We start from the raw sequence: 19,469 nt of genomic DNA, 5'->3' as shown, positions 1-19,469 counted from the left end.
GAACACCTCACTGTGGGGAGATGTTTTCTACTGAGAAAGCCTGATTGAGCTCATTTCACTTCTTTTTTTCTCTTTTTATTTATAATGTGGATATTTTTACTTTATATAGTTTTATTCTTATTTTTATTGCTTTTGACTATTTAAAAAAACTTATTGTAGTAGCTTCTTCAACCCAGATTTGCATTATTTCCAATTACAAAAAAGATGTACTCTTTTTTTTTTTTTTTTTGCGGTACACGGGCCTCTCACTGTTGTGGCCTCTCCCGTTGCGGAGCACAGGCTCTGGACGCGCAGGCTCAGCAGCCATGGCTCACAGGCCCAGCCGCTCCACGGCATGTGGGATCTTCCCGGACCGGGGCACGAACCCACGTCTCCTGCATCGGCAGGCGGATTCTCAACCACTGCACCACCAGGGAAGCCCAAGATGTACTCCTAATCGAAAAATACTTGCATATACAGAAATGCATCAAAGTAAAAAGCAAAAATTCCAGTTCCCCCACTCCTCGATTTTCATGCTCCTTCCCAAAGGGGGACTGTTGTCAACAATTTGGTACATACCCTGCATTTCCCTGCGCTCACATAAATACATACAGATCTTCCTTATGTCCCCATAAACCCATCATAAATTGAAAATATCATAAGTCAGGAATGCGTTTAATCCACCTAGCGTACTGAACATCGTAGCTTAGCCTAGCCTACCTTAAATGTGCTCAGAACACTTCCATTAGCCTCTAGTTGGGCAAAGTCACCTAACGCAAAGCCTATTTTATAAGGTGTTGAATAGCTTGTGTTATTTGTTGAATACTGTACTGAAGGTGAAAAGCAGAATGGTTGTCTGGGTGTAGAGTGGTCATATGTGTCTTGGTTATTTACCCGCTGGCTGGCGTGGCTGCCTGGGAGCTGTGGCTCACTGCCGCTGCCCAGCATCACGAGAGAGGATCAGACCCCATATCACCACTCTGAGAAAAGATCAAAATTCAAAAGTCAAATTATGGTTTCTACTGAATGCATATCGCTTTCACACTGTCAAAAAGTTGAAAAATCCTAAACCCAAGCATCGCAAGTCGGGGACAGTCTGTATACTTGAAATGTACACATACTGTTTTGCAACTTGCTTTATTCATTTAAAATTAGTAGGTATAAATACAGCCATATCTTTTGAAAAGGCCTCATCTTATGTGCTCTACGGACATATCATAATTTATCTGAACAACCTCCGATTGCTGCACACTTAGGTTTTTCAGATGTTTTTGCTGTTACAACCACCATCGCAAGGAGCGCTTTTGTACACGCACATGAGTGCACACACACACAGGCATGCTTGTGGAAGTATTTCTGAAAGATAAATGACTACGGGTGGAATTTCAGTGTGGAATAAATTGTGGTGGAAAGTGACAAATTGGTAACAATTTATACTCTCAAAATATATGAGATAATCTGTTTACCCAGACCCTCACCAACACTGGACAATAATACTTTAAAATGTCTTGCCATTTCGATAAAGAAATAATACCTCGGCTCATTTTTGCATTTCTTTTGCTGTGAAGCTGAGTATATTTGTATATTTAATGGTGGATATTTATTTCTATTGTAAACTGGCAGTTCATATATATTAATCCTTTTTATTGGGATGTCTATTATTTTCTTATTTATAGAAGTTCAATATAAATTAACAATAGTAGCTACTACTTATGGGCCGTTGTTCTATGTGCTGTATGAATATTCACCCATTTAATCCTTCACAGCCCCTGTGATGATCTCATTGTACAAAGGAGGAGTCTGAGGCACAGGGCTGTTAAGTAAGTTGCCGGCTAGTGAGTGGCAGAGCTGGGAGAGACCCACGATTACTGGCTGTAGAACTCGTGTTCTTAACCACGTGTCATCCTGCCTGTTTTCTGGCACAAAGGTGGCAAATCTATTTTTCTCAGTTTCTGTTTCTTTTCTAATACTGTTTATATTGTCTTTTGCCACACAGAAATGCAACAAATCTGTCTATCCTTTCCTATTTGGCTGTTGGGTTCCATATTTTGCTTAAATTTTTCTTACTCAAGATTGGAGAGTTTTCTATATTTTCATCCAGTGTTTTTATTTTGTAACTTTTCAATTAATCTTTAATCCAGACTCTTTGCACCTAGAAATATGGCATATAAATATATCTCTCCATTTACTCTTTTTCTTTTTGGTTAACTTTTATAGTTTTTACCATAGTTCTTGCTTTCCTTTTTAAATTTCCCTTATTGCAAGTTAGCTTTTCAAGGTCATTCATTTAACCCTTTTAGCTTAAATGTATTTCCTGTAAACTTTGCTTTTAGTTTTATTTTTCAATATACCACGTCAGCTTTATCTTAGAAAAGATTGGAGAAATAAAGAAATCTATTTCTCATCAGTTTACCTTTCAGAGTTCTTTATTTTTGCTTTCTATTCAACTGAATCCTTTATAGGTTGTTTTATTCTGTCTACTTCCTTCTCCTTTGGCCTCAATTTTTATTGATTTTAACCTCTTTTCCTTATTTTATTTGCTGTCTTTCTGGTTCCTAATTTTTATATTTTAATTGTTCTATTGTCTGGCTTAAACAATTTTTCCTTAATTTTTTTCTACCTTGGTTTTGCCTTGTTTACTTGTTTTATTATGAAAGTCATAGTTTCTGTTATAAGCTTCTAATCTCTCCCTTTTTTTAACTTCTTATTCTGCTTTTTTTATATACTTAATTTATCTTACTTTATTGTAAAATTTCTCTCCCTTCTTTTTCTCTGTGATGTTCAAATTTTATTTAATGGGCAGGTGGCAAGGGGAAGCATCCTTGTGGGGAGAGGGTAGGTGAAACTCAGAGACTTCTCTCCAGATATGGTTGTGAAGATAAAATAGCTTTATGTTCATGAAAACCTATGAACAGGGGCACCCTTGTAGCACCTTACAAAATTATGTTCATTTCATCATCGTCAACAGTTTTGCATCTATTGGAGATGATTCAAATTTATCTTTTGACTCTGCAGTAATTATTTACATCTGTACATGGATTTTTTTTTCTAATTTGTGCTGTTTTGTTTTTAATGCATTTAATTATTATAAAAAGTCCCAGGATTACTTCCTCATCCCCGGAAGTATTTCTGATCTAGAAATTTCTTTCTGGTCACTGGCAGTCAAGCCCACGTCTGTGGTTATATTAGTTTCCTGTGGCTGCCGTAATGAGGTACCACATATTGGGTGGCATTAAAACAATAGAAACTTATTTTCTCATGGTTCTGGAGGCTAGAAGTCCTAGATCAAGGTGTTGGCTGGGCTGTGCTCTCTCTGAAGGCTCCAGGGGAGAGTCCTTGGCCTCTTCTAGCTTCTGGTGTTTGCTGGCAACCCTTGGTGTTCCTTGGTTCACGCCAGTCCCTGCCTCCATCTTCACATGGCTGTCTTCTCCCTGTGCGTCTTGTGCTTGTCTGTCTCTGTGACCAAACTTCCCTTTCTTATAAGTAGAGCAGTCTTACTGGTTAGGACCCACCCACCCTAATGATCTCATTTTGACCTGATTACATCTGCAAACACCCTTTTCCAAAAAAAAGATCATGTTCCCAGGTACCGGGGGTTAGGACTTCAACATATCTTTTGGGGGTACACGATTCAACCTATAACAAAGTGGAAGTAGAAAGATGGGTATTTGTGCAGGGTCAGCTGTACGCGTACCCACAGCAGAAATAGGTGGCTGCTGCATGCCTGACCTCTGGGACACCAAGAGAGGGTTCCAGGGCTTCTCACCCCACACTTCCCCTACCTGCTGGATGAGGCAAAGTTGAGGTGAGACAATCCCAGACTCTGCCTTCATTCTCACTCCATCCTCCTCTGGCATACCCAATCTGTCACCAACCTAGTCATTTACCTAGCAGTTCATCCTTTCTTTCTTGTGGCTGTTACAATTGCCTGAATCCAGATCACTAATGCCCCCTCCTTTCTTGCTGGACTGTTGTCGGATCCTAACTGCTCACCCCTGACCCCTTTATGTCAGCCTCCGTCTGGACACGATAATGGAATTGTTTCTGTCTCTTACTTAAAACCCAAATAGCTCTGTTTGCCTCTAAGATACAGTCGGAATTCCTTGGCCTGGTCTGGCCTTTGTCTTTCATATGCCTCATCTTCCATCTATCCCCTCCTTATCCCTTCTACTCTGGCGGTACAAATCTAAACCCGGTGCCTTTGCACATGCTCTCTCGGCATGGAGCCCCTTTCTCTAGCACGTCTGTCTGAAAACTTCTATTCATCCTTCAAAACCAAGTTCAACGTCAACCTTCCCACATGGTGCTGCACACCACCCCCAACCCAAGTTGCTCTTTCTCTGAATTATTTGATTATAGTAGATTATGTGACCTCTGAAGGCAGGGACTTTATCTAATTCATCTCTCTATCTCCAGGGCCTAACACTCAATAAATGTTTGTGTAGTCAAATGCAATGGATAAAGCAAATGTGATATATATATACATATATATATATACACATATATATGTATGTACATATATGTGTATATGTATATATATGTACATATATATGTAAATACACACACAATGGAATATTATTCAACCTTTAAAAAGAAGGAAATCCCATAATTTGTGACAACACTGTGAAACTGGAGAACTTTATGCTAAGTGAAATAAATCAGACAGAAAAAGACAGATACTGCATGGTATCACTTATATGTGGAATCCAAAAAAAAAAGGTGGAACTCATAAAGACAGAGTAGATAAGTGGTTTCCGGAGGCTGGAAAGTGGAGGAAATAGGGAGAAGTTGGTAAAAGGGTACAAATTTTCATTTATAAGACAGATAAGATCTGAGGATCTAAGGTGTAACATGGTGACTATAACTGTTAACTCTGTATTGTGTAATTGAAATTTGCTAAGAGAGTAGAACTTCAAAGTTCTCATCAAAAAAAAAAAAAAAAAAAGAATATGAGGTGATAGACATATTAATTAACTTGATGGAGAATCTTTTCACAATGTATATGCATATCAAATCATTACACTGTACCATTTAATTATCTTACAATTTGATTTGTCAATTATACCTTGATAAAAAAATTAAAAAAAAATGCTGGTGCGTTAAAGCAGATATCCTTGGAAGAAGTATCACAGAAAATATGTGTTCGTGCCTTATGTCTGTGGTTCCTCACTGACAGCTAAGCCTGTCTGGATGGGGCGAGTGTAGAAAGACTCTGAGGGCATCTGAGCCTAAGGGTGTGGAGACAGAAGGTGGTGGGGGAGGAAATTATCTCTAATTCTTCCTGGAAGCGGAAATAATACAGGGGGGCTTGTCTCTGTCAGATGAACTTTTGCTGTAATTTCCCAGAATGATGACTCAAAGCTGGTCACTGTGTTCCTGTCTGGGATTTGGAGGGTAAGGTAAGGACTTGGAAGGGATTCAGGGGGCACTTAGTTAAATTGGGTTGAGATGTGTCCATTTTCCATCCTCCATCTTGGCGGGGATGCCACCGGAAAGCAGCTCCACTGGGATCCAATAGCCCGCGAAGAACAGAGATCAATTATACCTTTTCTTTTCCACTTTAATTACTTTTCTGTAAACTATGTCTTTTAGAAATGAACTATCAATCTTGTCCACACTGGAAGAAAGACTGCAGCAACAACTTTGTTTCTGTATTCTGGGACTTGGTGTCCAAAAGGGTAAGTACCACAAGTGAAATTCTAGAATCTTGGAGACCAAAGAGCTTAAGAGGTCATCCAGTAAGTGGTTGGTTTTAACGCACTTTAGGTCACAGATCCTTTTAGAAACAGAAGTTTAGTATTCTTTCCTCAGAAAAATGTTCATAAGCACATGCTAGAATATTTTCATGTGTAATTTGTGGGCATTCGTGGAAGGTTGCTGAGCTCTATTTGAAGACTTCTTGCTCTTATCCATTTTTTGGCTTTGGTTGCCCATCTATGGGCTTTTTAAATCCTCTGATCCTGGTATTGGCCAATCTTAGGTTCCTGGGACAGTCTTAATAATCTACATTTGCAGACCGTTTACTGTGTGCCAGGCACAGTCCTCAGGTCTTTACATGGATTAAAATCTTTTATCCTCACCGGGACCCTATGAAGTAGGCACCATGAGTATCACATCCATTTTATAGGTGACAAAATGGAGGTGCAGGTAAATAAGCCTTCTACTAAATGTACACAGTAAGTGGCAGATCTAGGTGTTTATCCAAATTGTCTGACTCCAGATCCAGAACCCAGGCTGGGAAATACCATCCTCCCGGCTATCTGTTTCTGACCTCACTCTAAGCTGCCTTTGTACATATTTATTTTTCTTGTAAGTTGCTTATTTTAAGCGGACTAGGCAAAAAAAGGGAAAGAAAGGAAGAAAGGAAAGAAATGAATGGGAAACACGGGAGAAAATGAAACTACACTACTTAGAATTCTCCAAAATTAAACTCAGACATCGGAGGAGCTGGGTGAAGTGAGAACTCACATATATTAAGTGCCTATTCATGACAAATCCTGGGCCAGTTGTGTCACCTGTGTCATTTTGTTTAGTCATCACAACAGGTGGCATGAGAAGGTACAAATGTCCATGTTCCAGGTGAGGAAACTTAAGAGGTTAAGTGACTCATTCAAAGTCAATGGGCTAGTGAGTAGCAGAGCTGAGAGCCTCACCTACCTTAAGGAGATTCAGGTAAACCCTAGTATGGTTTACCTGAATGCATTCCTTTAACAAATATTTGTAGAGTACCTACTACGTGCTGTGAAAATCAGAGGCACTGCAGAGTTTTTGGTTGTCGTTGTTTGTTTGCTTTTTCTGAGAATAGTTTCTATTTATGTTATCAGTGTGTGATCTGTTTGGTGGCAGTGCTGTTGCTGAAAACGTTGAAAGCCAAGTCACATTTTGTATGTGACAAGCACCTACTTGTGTTCCTCACACTGTCCTTGGGGCCAGGAGCACAGGAAAATGAAGGAAGGTGTTCTACCATTGTGAGCTCCCCTGGGACTGCACCTTTATCTTGGCCAAGTTCTCATAGATAGATGGATGTAAACGGGCTTCTTTCATCCGACTTGATCTTTTCTTTTTCTGACACCAGAGGCAGTGCTGCTTGGTGGTTCGGATCCCCCCGCCCCCTCCGTCCCCCCTCAACCCCCCCACCAGCTCATTTCCTTGCTTCCAAGTGACGTGACCTTGGGGCAAACTCACCCAAGATTTACTCTGCGGGGGCTGTTGAGACTTACATAGGACAGGGTTAGTGCTTGGCACCCATCTGTTGGGTTAGCACTTGTGACTGATAGTAATCGGGCCTCTGTTCTCTGCTCATCACCCCCAGGAGAAAGACCGACACCGCACAGGGTTTTCACAATTCCCTTTCAAATTGTTCAGTAGTGTTTTATCTCCTGCGGAGTAAAGGCTGGATTCCTTGGCAAAGCGTTCATGGCCCTCTGTGAACTAACTCATCTACCTAGCTTCAGCATCCACCGAAGTTTTCCCCCAAACATCACTCCTCTCGCAAGCTCCTGGGCCTTTTGGTTTGCGTCTGCCTCGACCTCTACCAGGCAGAATCCGATTCATCCTTCAGGACTTGGCTTCTGTTGTCCTGGGTTCTTCCATACTCTCCATCGCAGAGTATTTGGACTTCTTGCCTCCCCTTTCCCTTGCCTCTTCTCCATGCGTGGATTCTCCCTGGGCGCCCACTCTGTGCTGTGCCCTAGCTGCGAGGCTCCAGCGCTGCAGTGGCGAGCGGGACAGCCAGGCTCACAGCTCTCACAGAACTCTCAGTACTGGTGGCTAACCCCGCGTTAAGCTCAACCTCACGATGCGGTATAGTTGTATCATGTGTGAAGGAGACCTGAGCTAGTCCCAGGGACCTGGATAGGCCTCCTGGAGGAAACAAGTATATTGCTTAGTTTTGTTCATCCTGTTTTCCCCCAGTGCCTAGGGAAGATTCCAGCGGAATAAAACCCCTTGCTCAAAAATATACACTCATCCATTCCCCGTTTCTCTTTATGCCATTGCAGGCTTCAGTGTCACCATCTCTCCACAGTTTCTTTTTTCTTGGCGTTTTCTTTTTTCTTTCTTCATTTCTTTTACTCCTTACGTGTCTGCTCTGCTCCCGCTAAATGAAATGTGCAGTGTCTACAGTGCGTGGCCCCAAGAAAGTGCTTTTACCTTCCTCCTTCAGTGATTATGTTGCTGTTACTCATCTGGACTTCCACCTTTTATTTCTTTTTTTTTTGGCCACACTACGTGGCATGTAGGATCTTAATTCCCTGACCAGGGATCGAACCCACACCTGCTGCATTGGAAGCACTGAGTCTTAACCCCTGGACTGCCAGGGGGGTCCCTGGACTTCCACCTTCTGAACCACCAATTTAGCAGTGATGATGCTGAACTTCATTGTTCAGACACAGATTGGAGCAACTGCTTCCAGAAAACCCTCATGGGAAGCATAATCCCTCCAATGGCTTGGGATGAAAATTACACAGATCTGGCCTGACCAAGCTAGAGCCATACAGGCCGTTCCTCCTTCACCAGATGATGCTAAGAAGTGTTTGGGATGGAAGTGCTGGGGCGTGGCACTTAAGTTTGCATGCTGAGGAATGGTGTTTCTGTTCTTAAGTTTGCAGAAAATGCCTGTGGTGTGGTCCAGGTGGTGCTCAATGGATCCATCAGTAACGCCTTTGATAGAAAGAGGTACTTATTTCTTTGCATCCTATTTGTAAGGGTTAGCACAGTCTCCTATTGGCCACTTCATCTTTAGAAGAATATGCTTTTCATGTTGAAGGCCAGTACTGAATCCGGGCTAAAAAAGGTAAAATGTTTGTATTCTATGGTGAGCTTTGTCTTTCGAAGTCAACACTTTTGTCTGGTTTCTCCATTGTTTAAAATCCTCCAAAAGTCCTAATGGTCCTTGCATGTGTCCAGCTCCTCCTCTTGGCTTTACGACGCCTGCTATAATCTTCTCAGCTCTCTCTCCCATGACACTCCATCCTGCCCATTTTCCACCTTTGTTCACGGTGCTCCCCCATATGACCCGGCCCCTCCTTCCTTCTGACTGTCTAAAGTCTCACCATCCACGAAGATCTGCCCGACTCCTCTCTCCTCCCTGGACTGTATGAATCCCAAGTCAGCAGTAAGTCTACTATTGGGAACAGTAGGAGCTCTGCTGGGCGTTTGACCTTCATTACCTCTTTGCAGACAGTGTCAGTGGTTTATTATAGTGGTTAAAAGCGGGGACTCCAGAGGTCATGACATCTCACCTATGTGACCTTAGCAGGGCCCCTGTAGTATGTATGTACCTGAGGAGGTGCTGGTGATATGAAGATTAACTGGGATAATATATGAAAATGCTGAGCCCTGTGCCTGACAGAGAAAGTGCTGGATGAGTATCAGTTATTGTCCTCTCCTTTGTTTTTTATTTTTTAATTAATTTTTAAAAATAATTTAATTTATTTTTGGCTGTGTTGGGTCTTCGTTGCTGCGCGGGCTTTCCCTAGTTGCGGCGAACGGGGGCTACTCTTCGTTATGGTGCATGTGCTTCTCATTGCGGTGGCTTCTCTTGTTGTGGGGCACGGGCTCTAGGCACGCAGGCTTCAGTAGTTGTGGCATGTGGGCTCAGTAGCTGTGGCTCGCAGGCTCTAGAGTGCAGGCTCAGTAGTTGTGGCACACAGGCTTAGTTGCTCCACGGCATGTAGGATCTTCCCGGACCAGGGCTCGAACCCATGTCCCCTGCATTGGCAGGCAGATTCTTAACCACTGTGCCACTAAGGAAATTCCATATTTTTAATTAATTTTTCTTAGAGTATAGTTGCTTTACAATGTTGTGTTAGTTTCTGCTGTACAGCAAAGTGAATCAGTTATACATATAAATATACCCACTCTTTTTTAGATTTCCTTCCCATTTAGGTCGCCACAGAGCACTGAGTAGAGTTCCCTGTGCTATACAGTAGATTCTCATTAGTTATCTATTTTATACATAGTAGTGTATATATGTCAGTCCCAATCTCCCAGTTCGTCCCACCCCACCTTCCCCCGCTTGGTAACCATAAGTTTGTTCTCTACTTCTGTGACTCTATTTCTGCTTTGCAAATAAGTTTATCTGTACCATTTTTCTAGATTCCACATCCACTCCTTTAACCACTGACTCTGATCACACTCATGCCTTCCTTCTCTAACCCCCTTCCGTACTTACAGTTTTTACCACGTTGATTACCTTTCCAGTCTCTCTTCTTCAGTCTTTCCCCGGATAAGTCTGATTGAGAGGAGGGAGCATGTATTAATGTGCCCCAGGCACTCCACGTGCCCCAAATTAATTTTCCTTCTCTCCTCTTTCAATGTTTAATTCCACCAAGAAACATTCGTCCTTCTATCTTCTTCTGACCCCAACCTTGTAGGTTTTTGGGTACAAGTGTTAACATTCCAGAATTTTGTAATCTGATATTAGGGATCCAAGTACTTGTAACAGGAGTGGTAGAGACTAATGGGGAGAGTTTAAGGCTGGGGTTAGAGCAGGACATCGGGGTCTTTCAACGATGTGCTTCTCAAACTCAGAGAGTGAGTAGATCACCTGGCGATTGTTCGGCTGCAGGTTCTGATTCAGCAGGTGGTGGTGGGCAGCGATTCTGCAGGTCTAATGAGCTCATTACGTTGGTCTAAGGCCCACTCTTGGAATAGCAAGTACTTAAAGAATCAACATCAATGTACAGATTAAGAATCTTCTTTTGAGAATCTTACTCATTTAGGGTCACACTGAATGAGTAAAGATGCCTGATTTTAATGCAAATCATGGATCACTTCCAAAGGGTAAGTTCTAACCAATGGCACCCCGCCTGTTGGCTTTTCACAGGGGCTGTGGATGCCTGAAAAATTTAGTCTGGGGTTAACAATGTTCTTTGTCTCTCCCATCTTAGAACTTTTGGACGTGTGGAAGTCCATAACTTGAATCCAATGAAGGTTCATACGCTACAGGCTTGGGTGATCCATGACCCTGGAAAATTTCCCAGGTATATGTTACTACCTTGTAGCCATATATTCTCAGGGTTATTTCAGGAATCAGTCCATGAAAGAGTCCACAGTCACAGAAATGCATTGAGAAAGGACTGGCTCAGGAAATGAATGGGGCCTTACTCTACATTTACCCCATTCCAACAGTCTCTTAATTTTATTTCCATGGTAGGTATCTACGTAGTTCACACCTTTGGCTCCCCTGCTGACCTGTGAGCTCTTAGAAGCTACCTCTGCTTCACCTCTTTACCCCAGGGCCTTGACCAGGGCCTGCTACCTGGAAGAAACCAAGAGACTCAGGAAATGTTTGTGAGCTCTTGCTATTTTAACACTTTCTTCTTTTTTTTCCCCAGTGACTCCTGCTCGGGTTCCTCCATAAATGATCTGAGACAGATTATAAGGCAAAGGAATATCAAATTTACTTGCCAAGATAACTACAGGTAATTGATGTCTTCTTGAAGAAGAAATGGCTGTCTTGCCATCCACAGGCATCTTCCCTTGGGCCTGGATGGTGATCTGGGTGGTGACCTATGGTGAACTCTGCTCTTCCCCCAGCTCAGCCCAGAAGGTGTTTCCAGCCAGTGGCCTCCTGCTGTCCACCTTCCCTCCTCTTTCTCTTCCTTCCACACCTGACTCAAGCAGTTATTTTCCTGTAAAGCTGACCCAGACTTTGAGGGTATCTTTCCTGGTTTCCCACATGAGAGGCCTGACCCAGAACTCCTAGCTTTCAGAGGAGTAGAAGCACGTTTTGCCATATACAAAGGATTTATAAAATCCTTGTGACTTGGCATAATTTTGCAGGTGAGGTTTCTTTAGTTGGGTCTCAGTGTAGATGCCTAACACTTGGTAAGTTGCCAAATGGCAGTTTACCAAGCTTTATCATTTTCTAATGAAAAAATGTAAAATCTTAAAAAAAATACTTACCAGTAATACATGTTTATTGGAGAAAAGTTTAAATTACAGATAGGTATATATTTTTAAAGTCACCTGCAACCCTGTTATCAAAACTGGGACCCCTCTCCCCTCACTATTTTTAAGAAGTTGTGGCCAATACTTAATATAGACAGAGATCTCTGCTAAAAGCATCTTTGGAAATTTTCCCATATGTGATAGCTTGGAACAAGACAGATGCAGAGAGAAAACTTTTCTTAAGGAATGTAGAAGCTGAAACGTTAGGATACTTTTCCCATCACTTCTCTATCACCTCCCTTTCCCACCAACCATGTCAGAAAAACAGAAGGACAGATTCAAAGAACATTCAGTGAGGCCTTTGTCTCTCAAATGACCTGAATTCCCCATCAGTCAGCTGGCTTCTCTCTGGAAACTGCCAGAAAATAACAGAAGCCTTCTACAGCAGTTAGATGGGAAAACAAACAGAACAAAGGAACAACTATAAAAGAAACATGGCAAACATCTGACCAGGTTAAGTTACTCAAAGATACTTTGCATTGAGAAAATGGAATGCTAAAACTTAGGACAAGATGGGGGAATGTAGATGAGTCGTCCCCAACACTCTTTTATCTCTTTTCTTACATTTAGCATTCCCCATTTTTTTATGAATGGCCCAAACTACAGGCTCTGGGTAAGCTCATTCATCCTCCACCTGGGAAGAATAATTAAGCATACCTTCCCACATGGACTTGTATAGTGGCCCACCTAGGAAGACGTGATTCGTAAGTCAGCACCTGTCACTCAGAGCACCAGCTCATGTGACCTTAAACTTGGGGATCATATTTGAAATTCCTGTTGTTTTTCTCCAACCATGAGGTCATGATATACTCGGCATGCCTCCTTGAATTACCAGGAGCCCTTGTTGTGTCTAAGAGTTCTGTGGCTTTGCAAGCTGCTTGTCTCTAGGGGAGCCCAAAGTGAATGTCATGGATATAGATGTAGACTGTAGTCTAAATCACTCCATCCCAAACATACTTTCCAATTTAACCAAATTTGTCCCGCTGTTTCAGTGTGATTTTTTTAATAAGCAAACAGAATTGTAATTACATTTACATGGATTAGACCTTCTACTGATTCTATTACCTTTTAATAAATCCCACTACTCAGAGACAAACACGATTAACATATGGCTGTATATCCTTAAAGTCATTTTTTCCATACACACACTCAGTTTTATAAAATATACACAGATTTTCTTTTTTAAAATATTTATTTATTTATTTATTTACTTTTTTAAATGGCAACTCTTTTTTGCGGTACGCCGGCCTCTCACTGTTGTGGCCTCTCCCGTTGCGGAGCACAGGCTCCAGAAGCACAGGCTCAGTGGCCATGACTCACAGGCCCAGCTGCTCCGCGGCATGTGGGATCTTCCTGGACTGGGGCACGAACCCGCGTCCCCTGCATCGGCAGGCGGACTCTCAACCACTGCGCCATCAGGGAAGCCCTATTTTTTATTTTTTAAATTTTTGTCTGCATTGGGTCTTCGTTGTTGTGTGCGGGCTCCCTCCTTGCATGGACTTCTCGCTATGGTGGCTTCTCTTGTTGCAGAGCATGGGCTCTAGGCATGCGAGCTTCAGTATTTGTGGTTCATGGACTGTAGAGAGCAGGCTCAGTAGTTGTGGTGCATGGGCTTAGTTGCTCTGTGGCATGTAGGATGTTCCCGGACCAGGGATCGAACCCGTGTCCCCTGCATTGGCGGGCGGATTCCCAACCATTGCGCCACCAGGGATGTCCCCAGAATTTCTTAAGATATGTTTTTCTTAAGATATGTTTTAAAATACTACTTTTTGGATTACTTTAAAAATAGCAAATAAGGCTTCCCTGGTGGCGTAGTGGTTGAGAGTCCGCCTGCCGATGCAGGGGACATGGGTTTGTGCCCGGGTCCGGGAAGATCCCACATGCCACGGAGCTTCTGGGCCCATGAGCCATGGCCGCTGAGCCTGCGCGTCCTGAGCCTGTGCTCCGCAACGGGAGAGGCCACAACAGTGAGAGGCCCGCGTACACCCCCGCCCCCCCCCCCAAAAAAAAAGCAAATAGTCAGATTGCTTTTTCTGGCTAGTGTGCCCTAGTGGCATATTAAAAAACCCTAAAGGTGCATTTCTCCTTTTATGTTATTTCAAGATACTCTGTCTCTATCCTCAATGTGTTATCCAACATAGCACAAGTGTTTCCATTTTACTGGAACATTGGATGTGGATATTTATATATTATTGGAGAGAGATTATCTTAACAGCACAATTGCTGCTCCTTTACCAAAATTGACTTCCCAATAAATGAGAAACTAATTAAGCAATGTCTTCCTATTCTCTTCATTTACTGTAAAGCAAAGGTGGCTTCGAAAATCCTAAATAGTCCTCTAAAGATTCCTTTTCTGAAGCATTATTTCCTTAAGGAAGAAGATACTTTTCCCTCCTAGAATGTATTCATGTGGGGAATCTCAGATCACTGTATTGGTGAGGATGGCTTGACTCTCTACTTAGAGCCACTATACCCAACTGGTCATGACAGTTGGCTAGAGATGAGCCTGAGATGGCCTATCCTAGAAACAGGGGTACTGGTAGCTGCTTCTAAGCCTCTCGCTCTCTCTCTTGACTCACATTTAGCAAAATCAGATTCAGCTGCAATTTAAGGAACCACTTACCCTGCTCTCCACCTCTCTCCTCCATGTGCTAACCACTCCCATTGGACCCTGTGGCTTTGTTATTTGATTTTTATGAAAGCAAGAGTCCTTCACCTGCTAATACTTACCTAGGATTCTTTCTGTGCCAAGGATTGTGGTCCTTTTGCTGATGGCCGCCAGCCATCTCCCAGAGAGTCTATGACCTCTTGCTGCCTGACGCTTAGACCCAACACTTCCTCAGGAAGTTTTTGAAGAGAAAGCAAATCCTCAACAGAAAATATGGAGGTCCCTCCTCTTAGGTTGCTGCTTCTGCTGCTTCCTGACTCTCAGCTGACATTCATAGCACATATCTGTGACTTGTGTGAGCCAGACATTTTCATCTCCACATATTATCTTCAAACATCAGTTATTTATTTCTATGGCTTTACAAGTGAAATGAAGCTAAGTTGGGCTGTACTTTCAGTCATTCACTCTTGGACTTGACCTTTCTCCTTGTTGTCAGTGCAGGAAAGAAACTTGGGTGGATGCTAAGTGGTCGATGCGTAGTTTTGTCGTTAACAAAGGGGCTTCTTTCATTGGTGAGTTGACCATAGGTGTATTGTACTGCCTCTTGATCTCCTTTTTTCCTTTCTCGTCATAGCTCTGGCAAGTTCCTTCAGTGTGTGAAAAAGCCTGGGGATTCATCTTGCAGATGAGCCAGTCTGCGTGGTTGAGGCCCTGCAGTATACATCAAAATGCACGACTCAGGAGACACGCTCGTGGAAAGCTGAGGATTCGGGGGAATTCTCTGTCATAATATCAGCACTGGAGATGGGAGCCTTTTCCTCTAGAGTCTTAAAATAACTTATGTTATTGGCATAGTTTTTATTTCGATCTCCTAATAATCAAGAAAGATTAATTACTGTATAACATTAGAGTGGAAATTTTATATTATTTCAGTTTAATTTTCATATGATGCTTTATGTTATTAATATGTTGGTAACATCCTTTCCCTTGAAGAATGACCACTCCAAGCCTCTCTTATTGGCAGGTCAAGAAAAGTAAATGCCCAGACTTTTCAGAAAAGTTTACATTTCCAAATGAATGACCTTGTTTCAGGATATATTTTTGTACCCTTCCTACAGATAAACTATAAATGCCATGGTTATGGGTCATGTTGGGAAAAATATTCTGTAAGATATAAGCTACCCACACGCTTGGTGCTTTACCTCTAATCCTTCCGATAGCCCTATGAGGTTGATATTATTATCTCCCATTTGTCAAATGAGAAAAAGGAAGTTCAGAGAATTTATATACTTTTCCCAAAATCATACATTTAGTTCAAGGTAGAGAATGAATTTGAACTCAGCTTTATTCAACTCCAAAATTCATGTGCTCTATCTTTCTAGACTGATAAAACCAGATGGACAGCCCTTATGTTCTCTTCCAATAAATGCATGTTGGGTTAAATTAAATACAATAGAATCTGAAATGTGATTTTCTAGATGGCTTCAAAACAGATACTTTTTTTGTCCTCTTCCTCTTCCTTCTCCTCCTCATTCTCAGTGTCTTATTTATGTAGGAGGCAGTTAAAATATATATATTTGTTCTTGATGTGACAATTTATTTCTCACTTGAATTTTACTTGATTAGTCTTGCTCGGGGATTATCATTTTTACTACTCTTTCAAAGAACCAACCTTTAACTTTGTTGATTTTCTCTTTCTACTTATTTGGGTTTTGCTTTTCTCTTTATTATTAGAGATATAGATATTCCTTCTAATCTCTTTGGGTTTCTTTATTCAGCTTCTTAAGATGGAGGTTTAGATCATTGATTTTTCAGTACATTTTCTTTTCTTATATGTACATTTTAACACTATAAATTTTTCTCTGAGTGCTACTTTAGCTGCAGCTCTTAAAATGTTTGGATATGTCTCTTTTCATTATCATTTAGTTAAAAATATTTTCTGATTTAATTGTTATTTCAAAATGTGTTGCTTAATTTTTAAACATCTGGAGATTTTCTAGTTTTTTGGTTAAAACATAGATGCATTGAGTGAAGAATTAATAAGCTAATTTGAGAATCCTTCAGGGAACCCACTAGGTTTGTTGAAAACAGCATAAATTTTGGAGTCAGACACTTCTCGGTTCATATTTTGGCGTCATTCTGTGATCTAGAATGAAGTACCTAACCTCTCTGAAATTCAGCTTCTTTGTCACTTAAATAAGGATTATAAACTTACCCTCTTCAAAATGTGGTAAGAACTAAAAAAGATGACAAAACTTGACAGTCTAGCATAGTGTCTCATATGTAAGAAATCACTCATCCCTGTCTGCCTGCCCCTGGTTGACAATCCTGTTTCCTTCAGCAGCCCCTACAGCTACAGCCTGTTCTCCACTTAGGCACATCCTTGTGGGTTGTAGTCTTGGCTGGACATGAGAATGGATGCTAGGGACCAGTTCTGATTAAGATTCAGACTTGCCTCCTGCCTACCTGCAGAATGTCCTCAGAAATAGCTCCCTGCTAATCCACTGGGTAACCTAGCTGTTTTCTTCTCAAGACTCTGCCTTATTGTTGGGCTTGCTTGCTGAGTTCTGGATCCTTTAAGATACCTTCCTGTTCACCAGGATACCCCATGAAGTGGCTCCCTGTGTTAGGAAAATTTTGTTCTTTATGTCCCCTTTCAGAGATGAAATGGATTTAGTAAAAATCAATTTGTGAGAATCTTCTCCCAAGAAGACTCATTTAAGTGTTTAAGGTCAAAGCTGGTGGAGACCAAAGAGGAGGCTGGTCCCAAGGCTTCACACAATGCTGCAGAGAGCCCTGAGGAGCCCTGGAGGTGGCTGGGGCCTGAGGTGCTATTTTCTTCTTGCAACACCTTTGTATCTTCATTACCATGATGTTTCATCCCTGCCTCCGTTCTCTCTGTAGTTCCAATTTTGCACCTTTGCCATTGACCATGCACCTCTAGCCCTAAGGACTTTCTGGCCTACATATCTAAATAGATCCTCCATATCGCTCTTCTTATAAGTGACATCTCTACTGAAATATTGATTGCTTATGAACCTCATATCTTACTCATAAACCTGCTATGCCCTGTCTCCCCACTTTATTCTTGTTTGCTCTAGGAAATCCTCTTACTATGCCAACTGGTACCCACCATCATACTCACTCAAAGGCTTTTCCAACTCCTAAAGGCTCTCTATTTTCCTTCTGTAATGGTTAATGACCTCATAATATTTGAGGCACACTTACAAATACAGTTCTGATACTTGAAAGGATACACATACATACATATGTATGTATAACTGTGTGTATGTGTACACACACTTTTGTGTTACAAAAAACAGTGTCTCTCAATCCACAGTGATGCCACATTCAGTGGGTCTTTCTTTAGCCCCATGTCACTGATTATGTTGTTCTGTTTCATGCCACATCGGTGTCTCTTATAGACCTGGCAGACAAGGCCAAGTATATATCAAATATTTTGGCAAAACACATTCTTTCTTTGGCTTGACAGCTGTCTGTGCATTTTAGCCCTTGTTGGAAACAAGCTCAACCCAGAAGTGCACACTCGCCGATGGAAAGGGTGCAGCAGGAGCCATGTTGACTTACTTCCTGGCATCCCATTCCTCCTGAGAACAACTCCTAAGACTGTGACTCGAGCATCTCAGGTAGAATCTGTACTGCACAGAATGACTCTGTTTTTGTGGGTTTTTAAAAGGCAAGTACTTATGTATATTGGTAAATGTTCTGTATGGCAAATTAAAATTGTATGAAGTAAAATGTTAAACCTAGAGTATAACTTTAAGAGGCATTTTATAAATGCAACGTTAACCTAACATTTTTCTCACCGTTTTTTAAAAATAATGAAGCAATTTTTTTTTACTACATGAGTCATCATTTTAATATGTGTTTTTTATCAATCCATCAGGGAGTCAGTTGCTACCCTGAGAGGCAGTGGTTGGCTGGCCCTCGGATCACACACACAAAGCACAGAAGGGTTGGAATTGGTCCCTGACAGCATTTATCCTTGAACTTCATTCACATGGGTTCACATTGCCTTTTTCATCCTTTAGTCAAAGCGCAAACAGCACAAGGTAGTGGGATTAAGAGACAAGTGACCCAGTGAGCAAGTTCATTAACATCTGTGAATCTCCAGTTTGGAATATATTTATAACAGATATAAATGAGTTATACTGTAAAAATAATAAATGAGTAATAAAGGACTTTGTGGAATCATTCTTTTAACAACAATTGTGTCTGCAAATACTGTTTGACCTCACTTATATGCGGAATCTAAGAAAGTCAACTTTATATCAATAGTAACAGCAAATAGAATGGTGGTTACCAGGGCCTGGCAGGTGGGGGAAACTGGGAGATGCTGGTAAAAGGGTGTTGTGAAGTTTTGGTTATAAGATGAATAAGCTCTGGAGACCTAGTGTACAACATGGTGAAGAAGGTTAACAATACTGTGTTGTGTATTTGAAATTTTCTAAGAGAGTAGATCTCAAGTTTTTTCACCACACACACACACACACACACACACACACACACACACACACACATAACTATGTGAGATGATGAATATGTTAATTAGATTAATTGTGATAATCATTTCATAATGTATACATATACCAAAACATCACATTGTATACCTCAAATATATATTTATTTGTCAATCATACCTCAGTGGAGCTGGGAAAAAACCTGCAAAAATTATCTATGGGTTTGGAGCAAGAATTAAACAAGCTGGAGATGGGCTTCTAAAGGCAACACATCCTCTCACCTACCCCACCCCAAGGTCAAGTGAGTTGGGCAACTGGAAGAGAGGATCATCCTGGGTATGTCTCGTGAGTGGGGGAGGCTGGAATAGGTGCCCAGAGGAGTCCAAACTCACAGTCTGTTGAAGACCTGAAAACCCTCACCCATTCCTCTTTGTCCTCGGAGACAT

The 19,469-nt window shown here is 41.6% G+C and overlaps 1 protein-coding gene across 1 annotated transcript in view; it reads left to right on the top strand.

The window, feature by feature from the left end:
* CD38 (CD38 molecule) overlaps positions 1–18,728 on the top strand; it is a 41,461-nt gene extending 22,733 nt beyond the window's left edge. Inside the window, exons 4-8 of the mRNA XM_082653230.1 lie at positions 5,572–5,657; positions 8,582–8,655; positions 10,872–10,964; positions 11,319–11,405; positions 15,177–18,728. Of these exons, the coding sequence (XP_082509356.1) occupies positions 5,572–5,657; positions 8,582–8,655; positions 10,872–10,964; positions 11,319–11,405; positions 15,177–15,231 (395 nt within the window). The 3' untranslated portion in view covers positions 15,232–18,728. The remainder of the gene's footprint in view (positions 1–5,571; positions 5,658–8,581; positions 8,656–10,871; positions 10,965–11,318; positions 11,406–15,176) is intronic.
* Positions 18,729–19,469: the final 741 nt, after the last annotated feature.

Source organism: Grampus griseus (assembly GCF_964374135.1).
Source record: "Grampus griseus genome assembly, chromosome: 4".
Taxonomy (NCBI): domain Eukaryota; kingdom Metazoa; phylum Chordata; class Mammalia; order Artiodactyla; family Delphinidae; genus Grampus; species Grampus griseus.
The sequence above is the reverse complement of the archived record's forward strand: the minus strand, read 5'-3'. Positions and strand labels throughout refer to the sequence as shown.